Genomic DNA, 19701 nt, shown 5'->3' on the forward strand with positions numbered 1-19701 from the left:
TAGATGTTGTGAACCTAGGTGCACTTTGCTCACAGTATGTTTTCACTCCAGGTGCATTTTGCTCGCAGTGTATGTTGGAATCTGGGTGTACTTTGCTAAGAGTGAATGATTTTAATACACCAGCATTTAAGCACTGTCCTCACTTTGTCATTTTAACAACAATTAAGGTTCAGCACCCCTTTTGCATCTAGTTGCATTTTAGGTACTGTCTTGCCTTCCCAACATAGCTGCATTTAGACAAGCTCTGCTGCTTTGGTACGGTTACACCCTGAGACTAACAACATTTCCGAAACTGCCTTCACACTCCAGTTGTTGCTACAGTTAAGCTTTCTGCACTCATTTACATTTGACACATCCCAATTAGCAATTGTGTTGAACCTTACATTACTTCCTAGTTAGCCACTGTGTTCATCCTGTCTGAGCTCTCTAATCGGCCATTGTGCTCAAACTTACTGGGCTTTACAGATAGCCACTGCACTGAATCTCACCGTGCCCCTCCACCCCCTTGCTAGCCTCTATGTTGAACCTGGCTGTGCTTTCTAGTCAGCCAATCTGCTAACCCTTACTGCACCTTCCAGTGTATGTTCTGTAACAAAGTGCTTTCCACATAATATATGTTTTGAAACTAATAGCTTCTTTCCTACACAGGGTATGTTTTGAATCTGGATGCTTTCCACACACTGTGTGCATTGAGGCTGGGTGCTTTTTTCCCTGCACAGTGTTTGTTTTTCAATCTGGGTGCATTTCCAAACCGTGTATGTTTTGAATCCAGACGCTTCTTTTCCATAGAATGTGTGTTGAATTCTAGGTACCTCACCATGACCCACTCTGCCCAGAATAGAGCAGCACGCTGGCAGTCCAAAAAGCTAGTCAATGACACGCCCCACCACTGAACCCCCCCTTCACAGTCCAGTGCCCACTCCCACCCTCTCCTTCACCCACTCCGTTTTCAACCAAACTAGCCTCCTCACCCATCCTGCGTCCCGCAGCCACCCTCACCTCACATCCTCTAAAACCCACTCCCGTGCCCCCCCCCCCCCACCCCACCTCCAGGAACAAAGTGGCATCCTGGCGCTCTACTGTCCAGAACATCAGCACCAGCCCACCAGTCCCTGTTTTCATAAACCCACACCTCCTTCACACACCCAGACACTCCCTCCACCCTCCCCTTTCAACACCAACTCCCAAAACCCCCAACTCTCGCTTCACCTCCCTAAGTACAGAACGGGCAACCCTGTCTAGCACACCTCACTCAACGTCCTCTCCCACGCTTGCACCCCTATGCCCCGAAACTACTCCTCCTTAAAACCATGAGCCTTATGCACCAGAGGGCTTCACACCCTCAGTCCTCTCCTTGGCTCCACCCAGTATCCCATCCTACACCCCCTTTTTACTCATTCCATCTCTGTCCTCCCACTCCCAACCCTGCCCCGGCTCTCTTCACCTCCCTGCTAAGACCCCCCCATCCTCTACCAGCAGCCCACATACCCCGACCCCCAGGAAACAGCGACGTGCCCCCTGTCAATCCCCTGCCCCTCTCCACATCCAGCACCACAACTGAACACCACTCTGATCTCCCTCAGACCATCCGCCCTCCCAGTCACCCTTCTCCGCTACCCCCACACCAGCCATCCCTGCCATTCCCTATCCACCCTAGACCAGAAACCACACCATCTTTCCTGCATACTCATTAACACCTGATCTGTCTGAAAAAACAAATACAACATTTTCAACCTTATTTCCAAGGAAAACCCTCATGTCCTATTCATCACTGTAAAAATGGTAAAATGGTTCACTGATGACTACGGGCCCATTGCACATGAGGCTTTCTCCCCAGACTACTCCCTGATTGTACAAAATAAGCCCTGCAGAGCAGGAGGACTATCATTTGTCCACATACAACACCTCTCGATCATATCCACTGAGAATCTACCCAGGAACTCTGATTGCAAATTATTACTACTAAGGATCTGTCTTCACCCACAGCCTCCAGGCTATAAGAGGAACTTCTCAGACTCCCTATCGGCCACCATAACCCTGCATCCATCCTTCGCTATATTAGGAGATCTCAACATCTGGTTTGACATCCCCACCAACCCGATGACCCATACTCTGACAACTTGAAAGCTCTCAGCTTGATGCGGCTGATTTCCCTCCCAACTCACACTGCTGGGCACACCCTTGACGCCCTTTTCAGCACATCGGACCTGCTCTCCATCCTCCCACCTCGTCCACTAATCTTGATAGATCATGGCACCATATTCTTCTCCAGCATGGGGTCTGGCATGGATTCACATGCTCATGAATATTCCCCGTCGTCAGGCTGGGAATCCTCGGTAAAGAAAAAACCAGTATCAGTTTCGTTTCTGATCTGTCTTTCGTAGTAATAGCCAATCACTGGTCTCTGCGTCATACTGACCACAGCCAATGACTGCCCTCTACCTAAGCACCGCCTCTGGCAGCCATCTTCAGATTTTTACCGCACGTTCATGTGTTGGGATCCTCGTGCTATTGCTCTCGAGCGTTAGTGCTTTTTTCGCGCTTTTTCACAAAAAAACTTCGATTCTTTCGGTCAAAAGAGCCTCAAGCTCCACCGATCCTACATCCGATCAACGGGGACCCGTGTCGGATTCATCTGTGCCCCTCAAGGGTGAAGATTTCGTCGAGCTACGCTTCGGAGGACTCCAGAAGCTTCTCAGGCCCGGTCTCGGAGATGGCCCAGGAGAAGGGAAGCTCGACGCCCGGAAAGCTGTTCAGGGTCTGCCCTGGATGCCAGCTGCAGAACGTCTTCAAGGAGGACGAACACTCTTTCTGCCTTTACTGCCTTCATGAGGACAAGACGCACGTGGAGAAGGACTGTGCGTTTTGCGGCAACATGTCGGAACGGACCATGAAGGACCGCCATCAACGTCTCGCCAACTGGCTGGAGGGTAAGAGCCCGTCTGGCGAGAAGAAGAAATCCGAGCGGTCTTCTAAGACCTTTGAGGGCGCCCCGGCGACGGGGGCCCAACATAAGGCCAAGCACCGCGAGTCCGCTGGCACCGGGAGCGCCGAACGGTCGGGCTCTACGGGCGCCAGGCAGGGCGCACCCTCCCCGGCACCATCAACCACGAGCCAACGCTCTGGGTCGGGTAAGAGGAAGGCCGAGCACCCGGCGAAGCTCCTGGAGAGGCCCCGGTCGAGCTCTAAGGCAGAGGAGGAGCGTGGCAGTGCCCCCTCCCTCAAGGATAAGGCGGTGAGCGCACCTAAGGTGGTGAAGGCCTTGATCCATCCGACCAAGCCCTCTATCGAAACGGTCGCGGCGGCCCTGGCTCAGCCTGTGGTGGCTACACCAGTGGTGGCGACCTCAGGGCCCAGAATCTCCCTGCCTCCGCGGAGGGAGTCTTCCTTTGTGCCCATCGATAGGACCCCCGTGAAACCCTCCGTGGGGAAGAAGAAGGGGGGGCAGGGCGTCGTCGTAGATTCGGCCTCAACCTCAGAAGAGGAGCTGATCGAGGTCTTAAGCCACGGCCTAGGCGTGGAAGAAGGCCAGCCCGCCGGAATGGACCCCCGACGCAGGTGACGACGACATCGTCGAGGATACCGACGGGGCCCCTGCTCGCCCGTCGGATTCCCCTCTGCCAGCGCCGCAAGACAACTCGGCGGCCATTTTGTTGGCCATACAGTCCTTATGCTCCGAGATAAGGACGAGGCTACCGTTACCGACGGAGGAACCTCTCCCATCGGGGGATCCAGTACCGGGACCTTCTGGTGTTCCCCCTACCAAGAAAAGAAGGATCCATCCACCACCTCCTTTTCAACCGTCGCGCCCCGTCCAGCCCTCCTCCCCGTCCACCCGAGGGGATGATACGGGGACTGACACGGCAGCGACGGGTACGGACGACGAGGCATACGACGAGGATTTTCCGTCGTCGCCTCCCACCAGGGCTTCTCCGCCCGACGAGATCGGATCTTTCCACTCCATGATCTCCAGGGCTTCCGAGCTTTTCCAACTCTGCCCTGAGGAGAAGAAAAAGGAAGGCTTCCTTTATCAGCGGCGCGAGGCCAAGAGGAAGACGGTCCTCGCAGTGCCTCTGTTGGACGACATTTGGGATGAGGGCCTTTCCCTCCTCAAGAACCCTTCCACGACGCCAGCTAGAAGAGACCGGTACGAGAAAAAGTACCGGGTCCCGGACACGGCCCCCCTATGCCTCCGGGCGCAGCCTACCCCGGACTCCGTCGTCTCCGCGGCAGCCAGGAAGAAAGCGGGGGGGGGGTGCGGCCTCCACATCAACTTCCCCGCCGGACGGCGAGGGAAAGAAATTGGATGCTATGGGACGTAGAGTCATCTCGTCGGCAGCGACGACGATTAAAGCGGCCAACGCCTTGGCTATCTTGGCCCGCTACGACAGGGAGCTCTGGTACAAGATAGCTCCCCTGCTGGATTTTCTGCCGGACGACAAGAGGGCGGAGGCCCTTGAGATCCTGCAGGAAGGTGAGGTGGCGTCGGACCACGCCATCACCGTGGCGACGGACATCGCCGACACTGGGTTCCGCCAGCTGGGCAACGGCGTTTGCCTTCGACGTCGTGGATGGCTCAAAGCTACAGACTTTCGGCAGGACGTCCAGACCAGAGTCCTGGACATGCCCTTCGACGGGAACAACCTGTTTGGGAAGACAGTGGACGATTCCCTTCAGGCCATCAAGGCGGATACTGAGACGGCCAGGGCCCTTGGAGTCCTGCAGCAACGACGAACGCCCTTTCGGAGCGGCGGAGGCAAGGGCGCCTCCAAAGGTTCCGGCGGCGGTTTCGCTTCCTACCGTCAAGCGGCCCGCTCGTCGTCGCAAGAGGCCTACAGAGGACGAGGCAAGTCTAGCGGACCCCGCCGTCGTCGCCAAGGAGGTCAAGGCGGCAAGGCCGCGTCCAAGCAGGATTGAACCGGCCGTGGGGTCGGGCCCCCACCGAAGCACCCCGGTGGGAGGCCGGCTGGCGGGCTTCGTCAGCGTGTGGGAGTCCATCTCCACCGACCGTTGGGTGCTGGACGCCCTGGCCCGGGGCCACGCGCTCGAGTTTCAAAGAAGGTGCCCGCGCGTCCCCCCCGTGGCCAGGAAAGAACTTCACGTCCCTCAACTTCTCCTGGAGGTAAAGGCGATGCTCAGAAAGGGCGCCATCGAACTCGTCCCAAAGAGGCTTCGGGGCTCCGGAGTCTACTCGCGATACTTCCTCGTGAAGAAGAAGACGGGAGGATGGCGCCCCATCCTAGACCTGCGACGTCTGAACAAGTTCATCAAGGCGCAGAAGTTCCGGATGGTCGCCCTCCAGCACGTCCTGGGTCAGCTGGAGGAAGGAGACTTCCTATCATCGTTGGATTTGGAGGATGCCTACTTCCACATTCCCATCCTAAAGGGGCACCGAAAATTCCTCAGATTCGTGGTCCAAGGGCGTCATTACCAGTTCAAAGCCCTTCCCTTCGGACTACGGTCGGCACCCAGGGTATTCACCAAGTGCCTCGCACCGGTGGCGGCGCAGCTGCGCCGCGAGGGGATTCACGTCTACCCCTACCTGGACGACTGGCTCATCCGCGCCAAGACGAGGGAGCTCGCCGTGGTCCACACGGCAAGGACCGTCCAACTCCTCACGGACCTGGGATTCTCCGTGAACTACGCCAAATCCCACCTGGTGCCCGCGCAAGTCGCACTGTTTCTGGGAGCGAGGCTCGACACAGTGTCCCTTCTGGCCTCCCCGTCGGAGGAGAGGACCAGGACCATCTTGGGCAAGGTGCAACGGATGTTGGTGGCCGACGCGGCCAAGGTGAGGTCCATCAAGTCCCTCCTCGGGATGATGTCTTCCTGCATCTACCTCATTCCCATGTGCAGGCTCCGGATGCGCCCGTTGCAAAAATTCCTGGATGCGCGCTGGATCCAGATGACGGGCAGCTTCGAGGAAAGGATCAAGCTCGACGAGAGTTTCCGACGAGCGATACGGTGGTGGGGCACCCGCGCGCATCTGACGGCGGGCATGGACTTCCAGACCCCAGCCCACCAGGAGACTGTGACCACGGATGCCTCCCTGGAAGGGTGGGGAGCGCACACCGAAAATCTGCACGCAAGGGGACTCTGGCTCCCGACGGAGAAGTCCCTGCATATCAACGTCCTGGAGCTCCGTGCAGTGTTTTGGGCCCTCAGGTCCTTCCTTCCGTCCCTCAAGGGCAAGGTGGTGAGGATCTTCACCGACAACACCACCACCATGTTTTACATCAGGAAACAGGGCGGAACCAGGTCCCCAGCGCTGTCCAAGGAGGCGCAGGACCTGTGGCATTGGGCCGTCGCCCAAGGGATTTTTCTGGTGCCGTTTCATCTGGCAGGGATAAAAAACACCATCGCCGACTCACTCAGCAGGGAGCTGCGCTCGTGCCACGAGTGGGAACTACGGCAGGATCTGGTGGATCGCCTCTTCCGACGGTGGGGCACACCCCAGATCGACCTGTTCGCGATGGCAACGAACACCAAGTGCCGGAGGTTCGCCAGCAGGTTTCCCCAGACGAGGAGCATGGGCGATGCTTTCTCGTTCCCCTGGGAGGGCCTGTTCCTCTACGCGTTCCCTCCCTTGCCTCTGCTAATCCGGCTCGTCAACCAGCTCAAGAGGTCACGGTGCAGGATGATCCTCGTCGCACCTGCGTGGCCGAGGCAGATATGGTTCCCGGACCTTCTGGACTTGTCAGCGTCCCCGCCGATCAAGCTGCCGGCGGACGCGGATCTACTCTCCAGGGAAGGAGGCGCCATCCTCCACCACGACCCGAAGTCGCTGAACTTGCAGGCCTGGCTCCTGCAGCGCTAGAGTTTGGAGGATACGACATACCGGCCGATTGCAGAGAGGTTCTTGCAAAGGCCAGGGCGTCCTCGACTCTTAAATGCTACGGACACAAATGGAAGAGGTTCTCTGTCTGGTGCCACGCACAGAAGATTAACCCTCTACGGATTACGGCTCCCCAAGTACTGCCGTACCTGCTGACGCTGGCCAAAGCTGGTCTGGCACACGCGTCCATCAAGATTCATCTTGCTGCGATCTCCCGATACACCAGAACCACGGGGCGGACGTCCTTGTGGTCTCATCGTCTGGTGAAAGAGTTCATGAAGGGACTGTTCAGATCGTTCCCGCCGGTGAAGGCCCCGGCCCCGGCGTGGGAGCTCAACGTGGTGCTGACCAAGCTCATGGGACCTCCGTTCGAGCCTCTGCACTCGGCCCCGTTGAAGTTTCTATCGTGGAAAACAGCTTTTCTTGTGGCCATCACCTCCGCACGACGAGTGGGAGAGATCCAGGCCCTTTCCTGCAAGGCCCCGTACTTGACTTTCCACGACACGAGGGTAGTGCTCAGGACGCACCCCTCCTTCATGCCCAAGGTGCCGTCGGACTTCCATCTCAACGAACCCTTGGTGTTGCCTGTGTTCTTCCCGTCGCCTTCGTCGCCGGCTGAGAGGACTTTGCACTCGCTGGATGTGGCTAGAGCGCTGAAGTTCTACGTAGACCGCACGAAGTGTTTTCGGAAGACGTCACAACTCTTTGTGAACTTTGGACCTGTCAATCAGGGGAAGGCTCTCTCGAAGGCTTCCATTTCCAGATGGCTCTCCGGCTGTATCATGTACTGTCATCGGTTGGCAAACCGACCGCTGCCTGGCCGTCCGAGAGCCCATTCCACCAGAGCGATCGCAGCTACCACGGCGTTCCTATCTGGTGTGCCCCTGCTGGACATATGCAGGGCTGCTACGTGGAGGTCGACGCACACCTTCACGAAATTCTACTGCGTCGACCGGGATTCCAGGGAGGAGTCCAGGGTCGGCCAAGCAGTGCTGCGCAACCTGTTCGCCTGAGGTGAGCCTGGTGAGGAGGTAAGATGCTTAATGTTGAGTTTATGTGATGCTTAATGTTGAGCCTTTGCCACCTCCCGTGGTTGTGCATGTGTGTACTGCTATGTATTCTTTATTCATGAGCATGTGAATCCATGCCAGACCCCATGCTGGAGAAGGAACAAGTTACTTACCTGTAACTGTTGTTCTCCAGCATGGGTCTGGCATGGATTCACATGCGAACCCTCCCGCCTACCCCTCTGCGGCTCTTCACTTGGTCATACTGCCACTTCACGTGCTTCCAAATCTGAAGATGGCTGCCAGAGGCGGTGCTTAGGTAGAGGGCAGTTATTGGCTGTGGTCAGTATGACGCAGAGACCAGTGATTGGTTATTACTACGAAAGACAGATCAGAAACGAAACTGATACTGGTTTTTTCTTTACCGAGGATTCCCAGCCTGACGACGGGGAATATTCATGAGCATGTGAATCCATGCCAGACCCATGCTGGAGAACAACAGTTACAGGTAAGTAACTTGTTCCTTCTCCTCTGTGCATCCTTCTCTGGCCCCCTGCCCCACCCCGCACACCCATCCCCACCTCTATCCATTGCCCAGCAGTACCTCTCTGCAATAAAGTAATCATAAACACATATCTGGCCAATTCTTTGTAAACATGCCTCCCACCACAGGGAGGATACACCTCAATCGACCTTTTCGATCCTTGGCTTACCAGCACCTCACCCCCTCACGCCGACTATACGCACCGTTCAGAGATCAGCCGCCATCCCGAAGTCATACACACCCTCCCTCAAATCCCTTTAAACCATCAAACAACGCCTAGAGCGAACTTGGAGGACAAATCCCACATCTTAAAACAAAATCGCTTGTGCAAGATTAAATAGGGCCTAACTGACCGAAATAACAAAAGACAAAAATACTTTCTATGGAAACCCGATTTCTAACTCCAATAACCCGAGCAGGGACCTATACGAAATCATTACTGACTTCAAGACCCTGAGCTGCTCAACTGCTCACTCGCCACACTCCCAAGCTGTCTGCGACACACTATCTGACCACTTTCACAACATCGCTATGGGGAGACACTGCCTCATCCTCGCCAAACTAGCTTTGGATACCCTGCACCCCCTCCTTGTCCTATACCACCCTGGCCTGTCCTCTCCTCGTTCACACCGATCTCCCACTCCGACATCCTGAAAATCTCAGCACTAAGCCGGCCCTCGGGCTCCGCTGAAGACCCTGGTCCTGCTACACTTTAAAAAGAAATCCTAACTACAAGATGTGCTGGCAATAGTGCTCGAGACATTAACAATTCTTGCTCATCTGGTATCATCTTGAAAGCCTTCAAACCTCATGTCAAACCCCTTCTCAAAAAGGCCTCTCTCGCCCCTCTCCTTCCTTCAAACTACAGGCTCCTCTCCAACGGCTGCGTCATTGTCCGCACTGCTTAAACTTGGCCTTTTCATAGAAGCCCACCCAATCTGGTTTCAGACCCCTTTGAGGAACTGAATCCGCTCTTGTGTCCATCTGGGACAATCTAAAAAGAACAGCTGACTCTGAAGGATGCGCTGCACTCACATGCTCGATCTATCTGCTGCTTTTGACACCATTGACCACCCAATTCTGATGGATCGGCTTCACACACTAGGCATCCGAGACTCTGCTCTAAAATGGATCTCATCATTCCTTTCTAATCGATCGCAAACCAAGCTCCGTCAGCCTTTCACCTGCGCCACTCACCCTGTCTCCTAAATCTGTGGTAGAGATTGCCTGACTTGTGCACAAATACCCTTCCTGCATTTACATTGAATAAATGGATGGAAAGCTTATGGAGCCTCACAAAGGAAACGTGATGTTGGCTTACTGACTGCATGCTGACCGTGAACCATAACGATGTGGGTTCATGTATTTAGCAACTGCGGCTTGTCCAGAATAATGCATGGGTTCCGTAAGCCCCTCAATGTGTCATGGCCGCATTGGGTGTGCTTCTAACCCCGTGATCCTTTCTCTTGTTCCCACAGATTGTGTTTGCCAAGGATGCACACTATGCCCTGGATGAGCTCTCCCAGTCAGACTACGAGGTTGTGGGGCTGGACTGGACGATCAGCCCAAAGGTGGCTCGGTAAGGAGATTTTGGGGACTAACTTTTTAGTAGGGGCATGCTGTCTGGGGTGTCAGCCCATGCTCCCTGTACCAAGTTCAGGAAAGTTGCAAACACAAAATGCTGTATAGCAAAGACTGCAGTATATCATGCTTGCCCCATAATACACACACAGGTAGTGTGTGGACTGGATCAGTGCAGTTGTATTTTCATCTTTCTAACATCGTGTTGTAGATACCAGGAACAGCCTCGATGAGAACAGTGATGCAGACCCACTGGTTGAACATTGCAGTTTGAACGTTTTTTCGCCCTCCCCTCTGCTTCTCTGCTCTTTTCACTGTTTTTATTCTGTTCTCTTCTCCTCTTCCTTTCCCTTCTTCTGTCTCTTCCCCCCCCACCTACTTTTTTCTCTGCACTTATTCTATCGGCATTGTCCTAGGACCTAGTATGATAGTAACAAATGTCTGTCTCCTCTCCCCCCCCCTTACTTGTTATCCTCCCTTCCCCTCCAGCACTATCTGAAATGTCGTCAGGCCTAGTACGATAGTCGCTTGTTTTGTTCCCCTCCCTCCTCTTCTCTCCCTCACCTCGTGTAATTCTCCGGCTCTACCAGAAATGTCGTCAGGCCTAGTATGGCAGTCGCCTGTCTGTACCCATTTCCTTCCTATCTGTGTCTTAGCTCTTGCACTATCTGAAATGTCGTTAGGCCAAGTACGGTAGTTAATTTCACATTCTTGTTGTTCATGACCTGTAAGAATGTTTTGTATTTTCCTTTGGTCCCTCCCTTGTCGTGAAGCGCTTTGAAAAACATTGTCTATAGGTGCTATATAAGTAAAGTATCATATCATATGTCATTGAATGAATGAGTGCTCAAATAGTATGCTCTGATAAAAATAATGGCACGTTTAAAAATATCACTCCTAAAACATTGTTGGGAATGGATGTGGAGATAGGGAGAACAGAAAATGTTGGTTATATGTTGAAGGCCTTAAGTGAAAAGAACAGAGAACTGGCATAGAGTGATTAACCAAGCAGTGCAGCTGAAAACCGTGTGGAAATGTGTAGCTGCCACTTCAGCCCTAGGAAGTGAGACTTGCGATCACAGAAGCCCACCCGCAAGGAGAGAGCTTCACAGCCACATTACCAAGGGTAAGAAATGGTCAGGTTACATGGAATACCGAGTTTCAGGCCAGTGGAATAAAGCGTGCAGAATTCTTTACCATTGTTTACAGATTTCAGGACAGAAGAAAACAGAAGGAAGGAAGGTAGTTGGCCTACTAGCCCTTTCAAGGGGGTGCCTCCCAAGCACACATATCGAGCATATTATAACGAAAACCTGAATAGTGATGCATTTTTTGTGGAGAGGGGTGGTTTTGGGGAGTTGGGTCCAGGCGGTGGTCCCCTCCCCATACCCCTGTCTACCACCCTTAAAAACCTACCCCAAACATTCCCCCAACAATTACCACTTTAACCCACACAAAAATACATTTGTTATACAGGTTTTCATTATAAAATCCTCTGTGTGTTTCTCTATATAAATGTTCAATATAAAGACTGGATACCTTTTAATGGCTGGGTGGTATAATCAAAACTTCCCTCACCAAGAACCGGAAGCACACTGGAAGCAGGCGTGCAGTATTCCCTGAAACAGAACATGTACATTCAGGCCAACGGGTGCCCTCCTCCCCCTCACCCATCCCCCTTGCACAGAATAGGCAGCAGCAGTGTGAAAGTGAGCGTTCCCCAAAAGGCATATAACACTCCCCAATGAGAGTCAATGATGGACACACCCCTGGAGGGAATGAGACCAAGTGCAGTCGAGATTAAAAGTCTTTTACCTAAATCGATATATGGCATGCAAAGGACTCTGCAAACTCCGAGAGCGCTCTGTCTGACAATAGCAAAGACAGTCATTTATATTACGAATACAAGTCATGCATGAGCTAAGCTATAGGGGCCACATAGTCTTGGGGATTGGATGGCGACGACTAGCTACTATGTTGGCTGCAGGAACGGTGCTCCATGATTGGCGGGGACCCACGTGGTGGCATCACAGAGTGCTTGGGTCAGCCGGGCTCATCGGGGTGAGTTGCCAGGGCACAAGCTTTCCCAGGAGATTCACTACTTCAATACTAAAACTTGCCCTTGTGGCTACTCATACACATTCATCACACCTGTCTATTTCAAGCTGGTATGTAAATCCTTTAACAAATCAATCTAGTACCAGGGAGGGGACACAGGAAAACAATATGCAATACGAGGCTAACTTTATACATCATCATAAAGTTGGCATTAACAAAGGATCCAATCTCATGGGCCCAGGTGTCTTGTCAGGGGGCACGGGTTAGGTTATCTTCGTCATTCTATTCTGTTAGTGGGTGATAGTTTTACGGTATGTTAGCACAAAGGTGAATAACTGTTTCTATGGCCCATTAAACTTAGGGTCAACTGAAATACCGTTGTGTCGAAGGGGGCACATAGCTAATACCTCAAAAGATGGTGGGAGTTGGGGTCGTGTGGGTTGTAATTCTTCTTGGCCTGGCCAGGGCGGCACATAGTGATTTTATGGTGGCATTTGGCGTCTGAGGCATAGGGGAAGGTAAACGCTTGGTGCGGGTCCAGCAGGAATGCAGGGAGGTGTAACTGCACTGTTTCAACAACAGAATACCGGGGATCTTCAAGCCACGGCGAGCCTTGAGGGGAGGAGGGGGGGTTAGATGTGCCGCTCTCGAGAAGGAGTGGGAGATGGCCTTGTAACTTTTCACGGGTCTCTGTTCACGGAACAGCATGAATGCTCTTACAGGGCCGAGTGGCTGGGGGCTTGGGGCATTATGTAAAGGGCGGCACATTTCTATAATTCACATATACTCGTTTTTACTGAATCAATGCAATGAAATGTTTTAAATTAACGTCACATCATATAACATTTATTACTCTTTTGCTTTGATCCTGCGGGGGGGAAAATGTACACAGAACGTGAGGTAGAACCTGGTTGGTGGATGCATGGGTCTCAGTGACACATCACACCTTTAAACACATAATTAGGATTTGTGGCTCAAGGATTGGGGAAACAACGAATTTGTCTATTTCAACCACAGCGGATGTGGCTCAGAACTTCTAATAACCTACAAATATCACAACACTCTCATACTATACACAAGCATTATATATATTGTTCTTTTAATCGTTTTACACTAGCAGCAAACATTGGTCACTTCAAGGAGGATTCGAGTGTCCATACGCTTGACACCCTTACATGGAAATGTTCTGGGGTAGGCAGGGGTCGTACCATATTAACACAAGCAACTGGCACTATGGGTTATGAGCCTTTTAGCAACAGGTTTAGCAGCATTGGATAAGGCTGGGGGACCCAGGGGTTTAACATTCATGTTTAACACTTCAGCTGGCGGAACAGGGTAGGGGGGGGGGGTCATGAGCACCATATATCATGGGCTTGGGGGGGTCTGCGCAGGGTCGAGGTATACTTGATAGGGATGACTTTGTTCTTTCCCAGACCCCAACTAAAAGTCAGGTCACCGCCAGGGCAATGATTTACTGTGGAAGGTAAATGATAGTGTTTGTTCTGTTACTTGTTCGCATCTAGTTGCTACCATGGGGAAGAGGCTGGGGGGAAGTGCAGGGCTCGCTGTGCGCGGACAAGTGGGGGTGAGCTGCAGCTTCTGCAGGCAGCCTGTTCCACAGAGGCCTGGGTTCAGTATGCTCAAAATGGAGTCCAAGTGTATTACAAAATGGAGTCTGTTATGCTATAAGGTGAGCCGTGCAGCCCCATGTGTCGATCCGCGGCCACCCTGCCTCTGTTGCCCAGGCGCATTGGGGGCCACTGACGAGTCATACGTAGGGGAGCAATGTGGGGTTGGGGCGTCCTAAAGACTTAAGTAACGAATATTGTAACTCACCCAACCTTTTCACGTTCTTTCTCATTGGCTACTGCTTCATCCCATGCTGGTGTCCCCTTGATGGGCATCCATGCTCTACATACCCATCGGCTCTCTCCCGCCCTAGCATACTCATCCGGAGTGCAGGACATATATATACATCCCCCACCCCCCTCCAAGTCTACCCATACTTCCTTGTACCATTCATCCAGGGGTTCTTTTATCGTTGTGTGGTATAACCTGTCCACTATGTCCCTGTCATAATATAAAGCCACCATTCTATATTTGGGTTCGGGATCCTCACCTGTTTGCTCTTGTGCCCCCTGCATAATTTTCGCTGCTCCTCTAGGGATGCCTATTGTCACCATCATCATTGTACCACTAGGAACTGCGTTTGCGCAGCACCGAAAACCTAGCGTGCACACACAAAATATCAGGGGCAAAAACACGATAATGGGTATCAGCTTTGACAGTCATTCCAAGCCAGGATGGTACCCATGAAAAAAAGTTTCGAGGGGATTGGGTCCTCCGACATATTCCATAACTATGACAGGTAATCACCACAGCTGTGCTGCTTCGGAAATTTTTCTGCGTCCTGAGTCAATGACGTCGATACTGTCCTCGAGGGCCTCCGTCGAGCCGAAGTCAAAGGATGTTATAAGTAGGACAGCCGACGCCCGTAGCCTCAGTTCTGTTTTTTCAGCGAACCGGTTAACTTTGGAGATCTCTGCACGCCTCGGTTCTTCTGAGTTGTTCTATCGGTTCTTCGAACCAGTATTTTTATGATGTCTTCATCTTCTTCTACCCCGCGGCCGGGTTTCAAGAAGTGTCGGGACTGTGGTTCCAAGATGTCGTTGACGGACCTGCACGACGCCTGCCTCTGGTGCCTCAGTGAGGACCACACCACTGACGATTGCCAGTCATTAACTTCGAAGGCCTTGCTGGGGGCGTAAGAAGAATCTTTCTGTCAGTAAGGTGTCCAAGCCCCGGTTTCTGTCAGTAAGGTGTCCAAGCCCCGGAAGTCGAAAGCCACTGGGCTTTCGACTGACGATTCGAGGGGCGACTCTTTTCATCGTCAGCATAAGTCCAGGGGTTCTCGATCCTGGAGTGGGTCCCGCCATTCCTCTGCCTCTTCGAGGCACTCACGGAAGCGCTGTCATCGGTCGCCGTCCTCGTTCGAGGACTCCACCTGTCGGCGGGTTGCTTGTCCCACCAAGCATTCCACTCCTGCGGAATGGGATTCATTCCGTAAGGAGATGATGGCGATTTTTCAGTCGCAAGGCTCCGTTCCGTCCGCGCCGTCGAAAGACGCCGGCAGGGAACGTTCTAGAGACACTGTCCGCAAGCCTTTGGGCTCGAGCGGTCGTCGCGATCACCGGGAACCTTCGAGGTCCCGGTCGGACAAGGTGGATCGCTCTAGCCATGCCCGCTCCAGGTCCCGGTCCCTGACGCCATCAAGACCGTCGGAGCCTGTGAGGTCTTCAAAGAAGATGTCGACGCCTTTGACGCCGAGGCTGTCGAAGGACACGCTCGGGGCTCCGCCCTCGAGGCCTGTGTTGAACCCATCGGCGCCACGCTCGACGCCGATTCCGTCAACGCCTTTCAAGGAGGATTTCTTGGAGGTGCCCCGGAGAGGAGGAAGGCTCTGGCTAAGTCCAAACATGTGCCCTCATCCAGGGATTTATTCCAGCCTCTTAACTATGTTTTTGAGGTGGATGGAGGGTCTGATGATGGTATGGTTCCTGAGGTTCCTGATGACCTATTGTCGGGTCATAGCCAGTTAGAAGACCTGCGTCAGTCTTTGCACGACGCCAGTGGTCTCGACACCTCCCTGGAGGTTGAGTTTGGCAGGCCTGAGCCGGGTACGCATGCTGAATCCTAGTACTGGCGCCTCATGTCGAGAGTCACGGAATACTTGGGGTGGTCTGCGCCACCAGGAGATTTTCTGCAGGATGACCTGACAGACATCGTGGACCAAGGTCCACCAACTGACCCGGTACTGCCATTCCATATGGCCTTGCAAAGAAGGGTGGCTGCGACTTGGACTGCTCCGGAGAGTCTCCCGGCAGTGGGCAAGTCTTAAAAAAATACCGTCCTGCCAGTAGCGACCCCAGCTACTTGATTACACACCCCACTCCGGAGAGTTTGGTGGTGCAGGCGGCTACGGCCCAGGCAAAACAGGCGTTGTACCCTACCATCCCTCCTCATAGGGACGACAAATGTTTTGATGGCTGGGCGAAGAAAGTGTTTTCTTCAGGGGGTATGGCTTTACAGGCAGCCAACTCTGTGTGTGCCTTAGCACGTTTCACTCCTACGTTTCACTCCTACTCTGTGGAATTGTCTCTTTGGCGGCTGAAAATATTCCTGAAGGGGAGGAACGGGATGGCTTTCTTGCTCTTGTTCAGGATGGCAAGGATGCCATGTGTGAATCCGTTCAGTCGGTTCTGGACGTGGGAGATTGTGTCAGCCGGCCCATGGCGGCGAGCACTGTAATGTGCAGATTTACGTGGTTGCGGAAGTCGGGGTTTGCTCCCGATGTGCAAGCCTGGCTTCTCATCATGCCCTGTGATGGTGAACATCTTTTTGGCAGCAAGGCTGATGAGAGCCTTGAGATGTTTCAGACCTCCAAACTGCAGCAAGGTTGTTGAGCGCTGCAGTTCGCCAACCTCTGCCTTTTTGTCCTAGGGGACAGCAGTGGAGGGGAGGTTCCTTTTGGTACTACCCTTCCTTTGGTAGATCGAGAGGGGCTGCAAGTCAAAGGGGCCACCGTAGGAGTGCCAGAGGTGTAAAACAAGGTACTCGAGGTGCCAGAGCCGCTCGGGCAGTTGCCTCTTTACCCTCAGGCACTGCTGCAGCGGCTTCATCTCATCATGAGGCCATGTCCCATGGTTCGCCGGTTGGGGGGAAGGCTGGCGCATCATCTTGTAGAATGGCGTGCCATTACTTCAGATGTGTGGGTTCTGGAGATCATAGCCCACGGCTACTGTCTTCCTTTCCGGCAGAGGCCTCACGACAATCCACCAGGGAATCTCTCTTTGAAGAGTCCTGATCCGCTCCTTGTGCAGGAAATCAAATCCCTGCTGGAGAAAGGCGCCATAGAACTGATGCCTGTAGCAGAGAGGAACAAGGGATGGTATTCCCCTTATTTTTTATTTCGAAGAAAGACGGGGGATTGAGACCCATCATGGACTTGCGTGGTTTGAACAAGCTCCTCAGGAAGGACAAGTTCAAGATGGTTACTCTCTCTCAAGTCCTCCAGGCCCTTCAACTTCAGGACTGGTTGGTGTGTCTCGACCTCAAGGACGCTTACTTTCATGTGCCGATCCATCCCAAGCACAAGAAGTACCTGAGGTTCGCGGTTGGCGACTCCAACTTTCAGTTTCAGGTCCTGCCGTTCGGATTGACCTCCGCCCCGAGGGTTTTCACCAAGCTCATGGTGGTGGTGGCAACGTCTACCCCTACCTGGACGCTTGGTTGATCAGGGCACGCTCTCCCGAGCAAGTCCTGGATCATCTGTCAGTCACCTGCCACTCCCTTCACAGGCTGGGCTTCTCCCTCAACTTAAAGTAGTCCCACTTGACGGCAACTCAGCAGCTCCAGTACACGGAGCAGTGCTCGACACATCCCTAGGGCAGTGTTTCCCTCCCCAGGTGAGGGCTCATTACATCTGCAGATGGTGCACAAGTTTCAACATGCCCAGAGTCTCCCGGCGTTCGAGGTTGCTCGGCCTCATGGCATTCTGCATTCTTCTGGTGCCAGAGGCCAGGTTGCGGATGAGATCTCTTCAGTGGGCTCTCAAGATGCAGTGGTCACAGCCCTCTGGCAGAATGTCAGACCCTGTTCAGGTGCCGCCCTCGGTCGCTCAGGACCTTCTGTGGTAGGCCGTAGAAGGCAATCGGATGCTCATGCCAATGAGTTGACAGTCAGCGGTCGTTGGTCTCCGTCGGAGTGCAGACTCCATATCAATCTGTTAGAGCTGAGGGCCGTCAGGCTTGCCCTGAAGGCTTTTCTGCCGACTGTGCGAGGGACGAATGTCCTGATTCTGACGGACAACACAGTGGCCATGCACTACCTCAACAAAAGGGGGCGGGGCAGGGTCACTTCCTCTGTGCAGGGAGGCGATGCAGCTCTGGTTCTGGGCCATCCAGCAGGAAATTTCGATCTCGGCAGTTCATCTGGCTGGAGACGAAAACGAGACAGCGGACGCTCTGAGCAGGCAGAGCGCGATCTCTCACGAGTGGGAACTGGCTCCGGAGATTCTCCTGGAGATCTTCGCCCTTTGGGGGACCCCACAAGTGGATCTCTTCGCCTCCAGTGTCAACCGGAAGTGCGAAAGGTTTTGCTTGCGGGAATTTTCCTCCAAGAGGAGCCTTAGGGGACGCGTTCGTGGTGTAGTGGTCCTTCCCACTACTGTACGCGTTTCCTCCAGTCCCCGTCATCCTGCAAGTGCTGCGGAGGTTCGGTTCCCGGATGATCCTCATTGCTCCAGCATGGGCCCGGAGAACGTGGTACCTGGACCTTCCCGACTTGCCCATCTGCCCTCCACGCTGTCTTCCCTACCGAGACGATCTGCTCTCACGGGAGGGGGGTCTGGTTCTCCATCCAGAGGTCAGATCCCTCAACCTCACGCTTGGCTTCTGAAGGGTTGAGGTATAAGGATTGGGACCTCCCTGAAGACGTGATGGAGGTGTTGCTTTCGGCCAGACGGCCTGCAACAAAGTCCCTGTACAGTTGCCGTTGGAGAAAGTTCTGCGACTGGTGCAGGGTTAAGAATGTGGATCCTTTTTCATGTGACATTCCTGTGGTTCTGTCTTTTTTTGCTTTCTTTAGCCCACAAAGGCCTGTAATTGGGTACCATTAAAGGTTACCTGGTGGCGCTGTCCATATTTAAGCGCTCGTCTGAGGACTGTTCTTATTTAAAATTTCCTTTTAATTTCCCAGTTTCTGAAAGGGCTCACTAATGTGTTTCCACCGTCACTTTTCCAGGTGCCTGGTTGGGATTTGAACCTTGTTCTAAAATTCCTTATGGGTGCTCCATTTGAGCCTTTACATTCTTGTCCTTTGAGACTGTTAACCCTTAAAACTGTATTTTTAGTTGCGGTTACTTCCGCTCGAGTGAGTGAGTTGCAGGCACTTTCTGTTAAGCTACCCTTCAGTGTTTCATAAGGACAGGGTTGTCCTTAGGGTTCGTCCTTCCTTTCTTCCGAAAGTTTCGGAATTTCATTTAAGCCAGAAGGTCATTATTCCAGCATTTTATCCTCCTCCGCATCCTGGTAAGGAAGAGGAGAGGCTCCATAGGTTGGATCCTAGGAGAGCTTTAGGTTTCTATATTTCACGCATTTTCCCGGGTCAGAGTGGACGATCAGCTCTTCATAGGTTACGCTGGAAGGCGTTTGGGACAAGCTGTTACTAAGCAGACTTTGTCTAGATGGATTATCTTGGCAATTTCTGAATGTTGCCGCTTGGCGGATAAGGACCCTCCGGTAAGCTTACGGACCCATTCTACTAGGGGTATGGCTACCTCTACTGCCCTGCCGAGGGGTGTTTCTATTTGTAACATCTGTGAAGCAGCCACATGGGCTTCGGTCCATACTCTTGTAAGACACTACTCCCTAGATTCTATCCATGGACAGGATCTGGCCTTTGGCAAGGCGGTCCTTTACTCTGCAATTTAATTGGGCATTCTAAATTTCTATATTCTAAATTATTTTCCCTCCTTCATACGTTGGTACTGCCTTGGGAGTCTGTTATAGATGTGGAATATGTCGGGGGACCCAATCCCCTCGAAGAACAAGTTACTTTGTTACCTGGTAACATTCTTTCGATGGGATGGTCTGACGACGTATTCCATATTGCTCCCT

General features: G+C 53.1%; 1 protein-coding gene across 1 annotated transcript in view; it reads left to right on the forward strand.

Annotated features, from left to right (window-relative positions):
- Nucleotides 1–19701, forward strand: part of UROD (uroporphyrinogen decarboxylase) — a 268002-nt gene that overhangs the window by 193344 nt on the left and 54957 nt on the right. The window contains exon 8 of the mRNA XM_069642357.1: nucleotides 9865–9965. Coding sequence (XP_069498458.1) covers nucleotides 9865–9965 — 101 coding nt within the window. The remainder of the gene's footprint in view (nucleotides 1–9864; nucleotides 9966–19701) is intronic.

This window comes from Ambystoma mexicanum, chromosome 1q (genome assembly GCF_040938575.1).
Source record: "Ambystoma mexicanum isolate Mex_15411 chromosome 1q, UKY_AmexF1_1, whole genome shotgun sequence".
NCBI lineage: Eukaryota > Metazoa > Chordata > Amphibia > Caudata > Ambystomatidae > Ambystoma > Ambystoma mexicanum.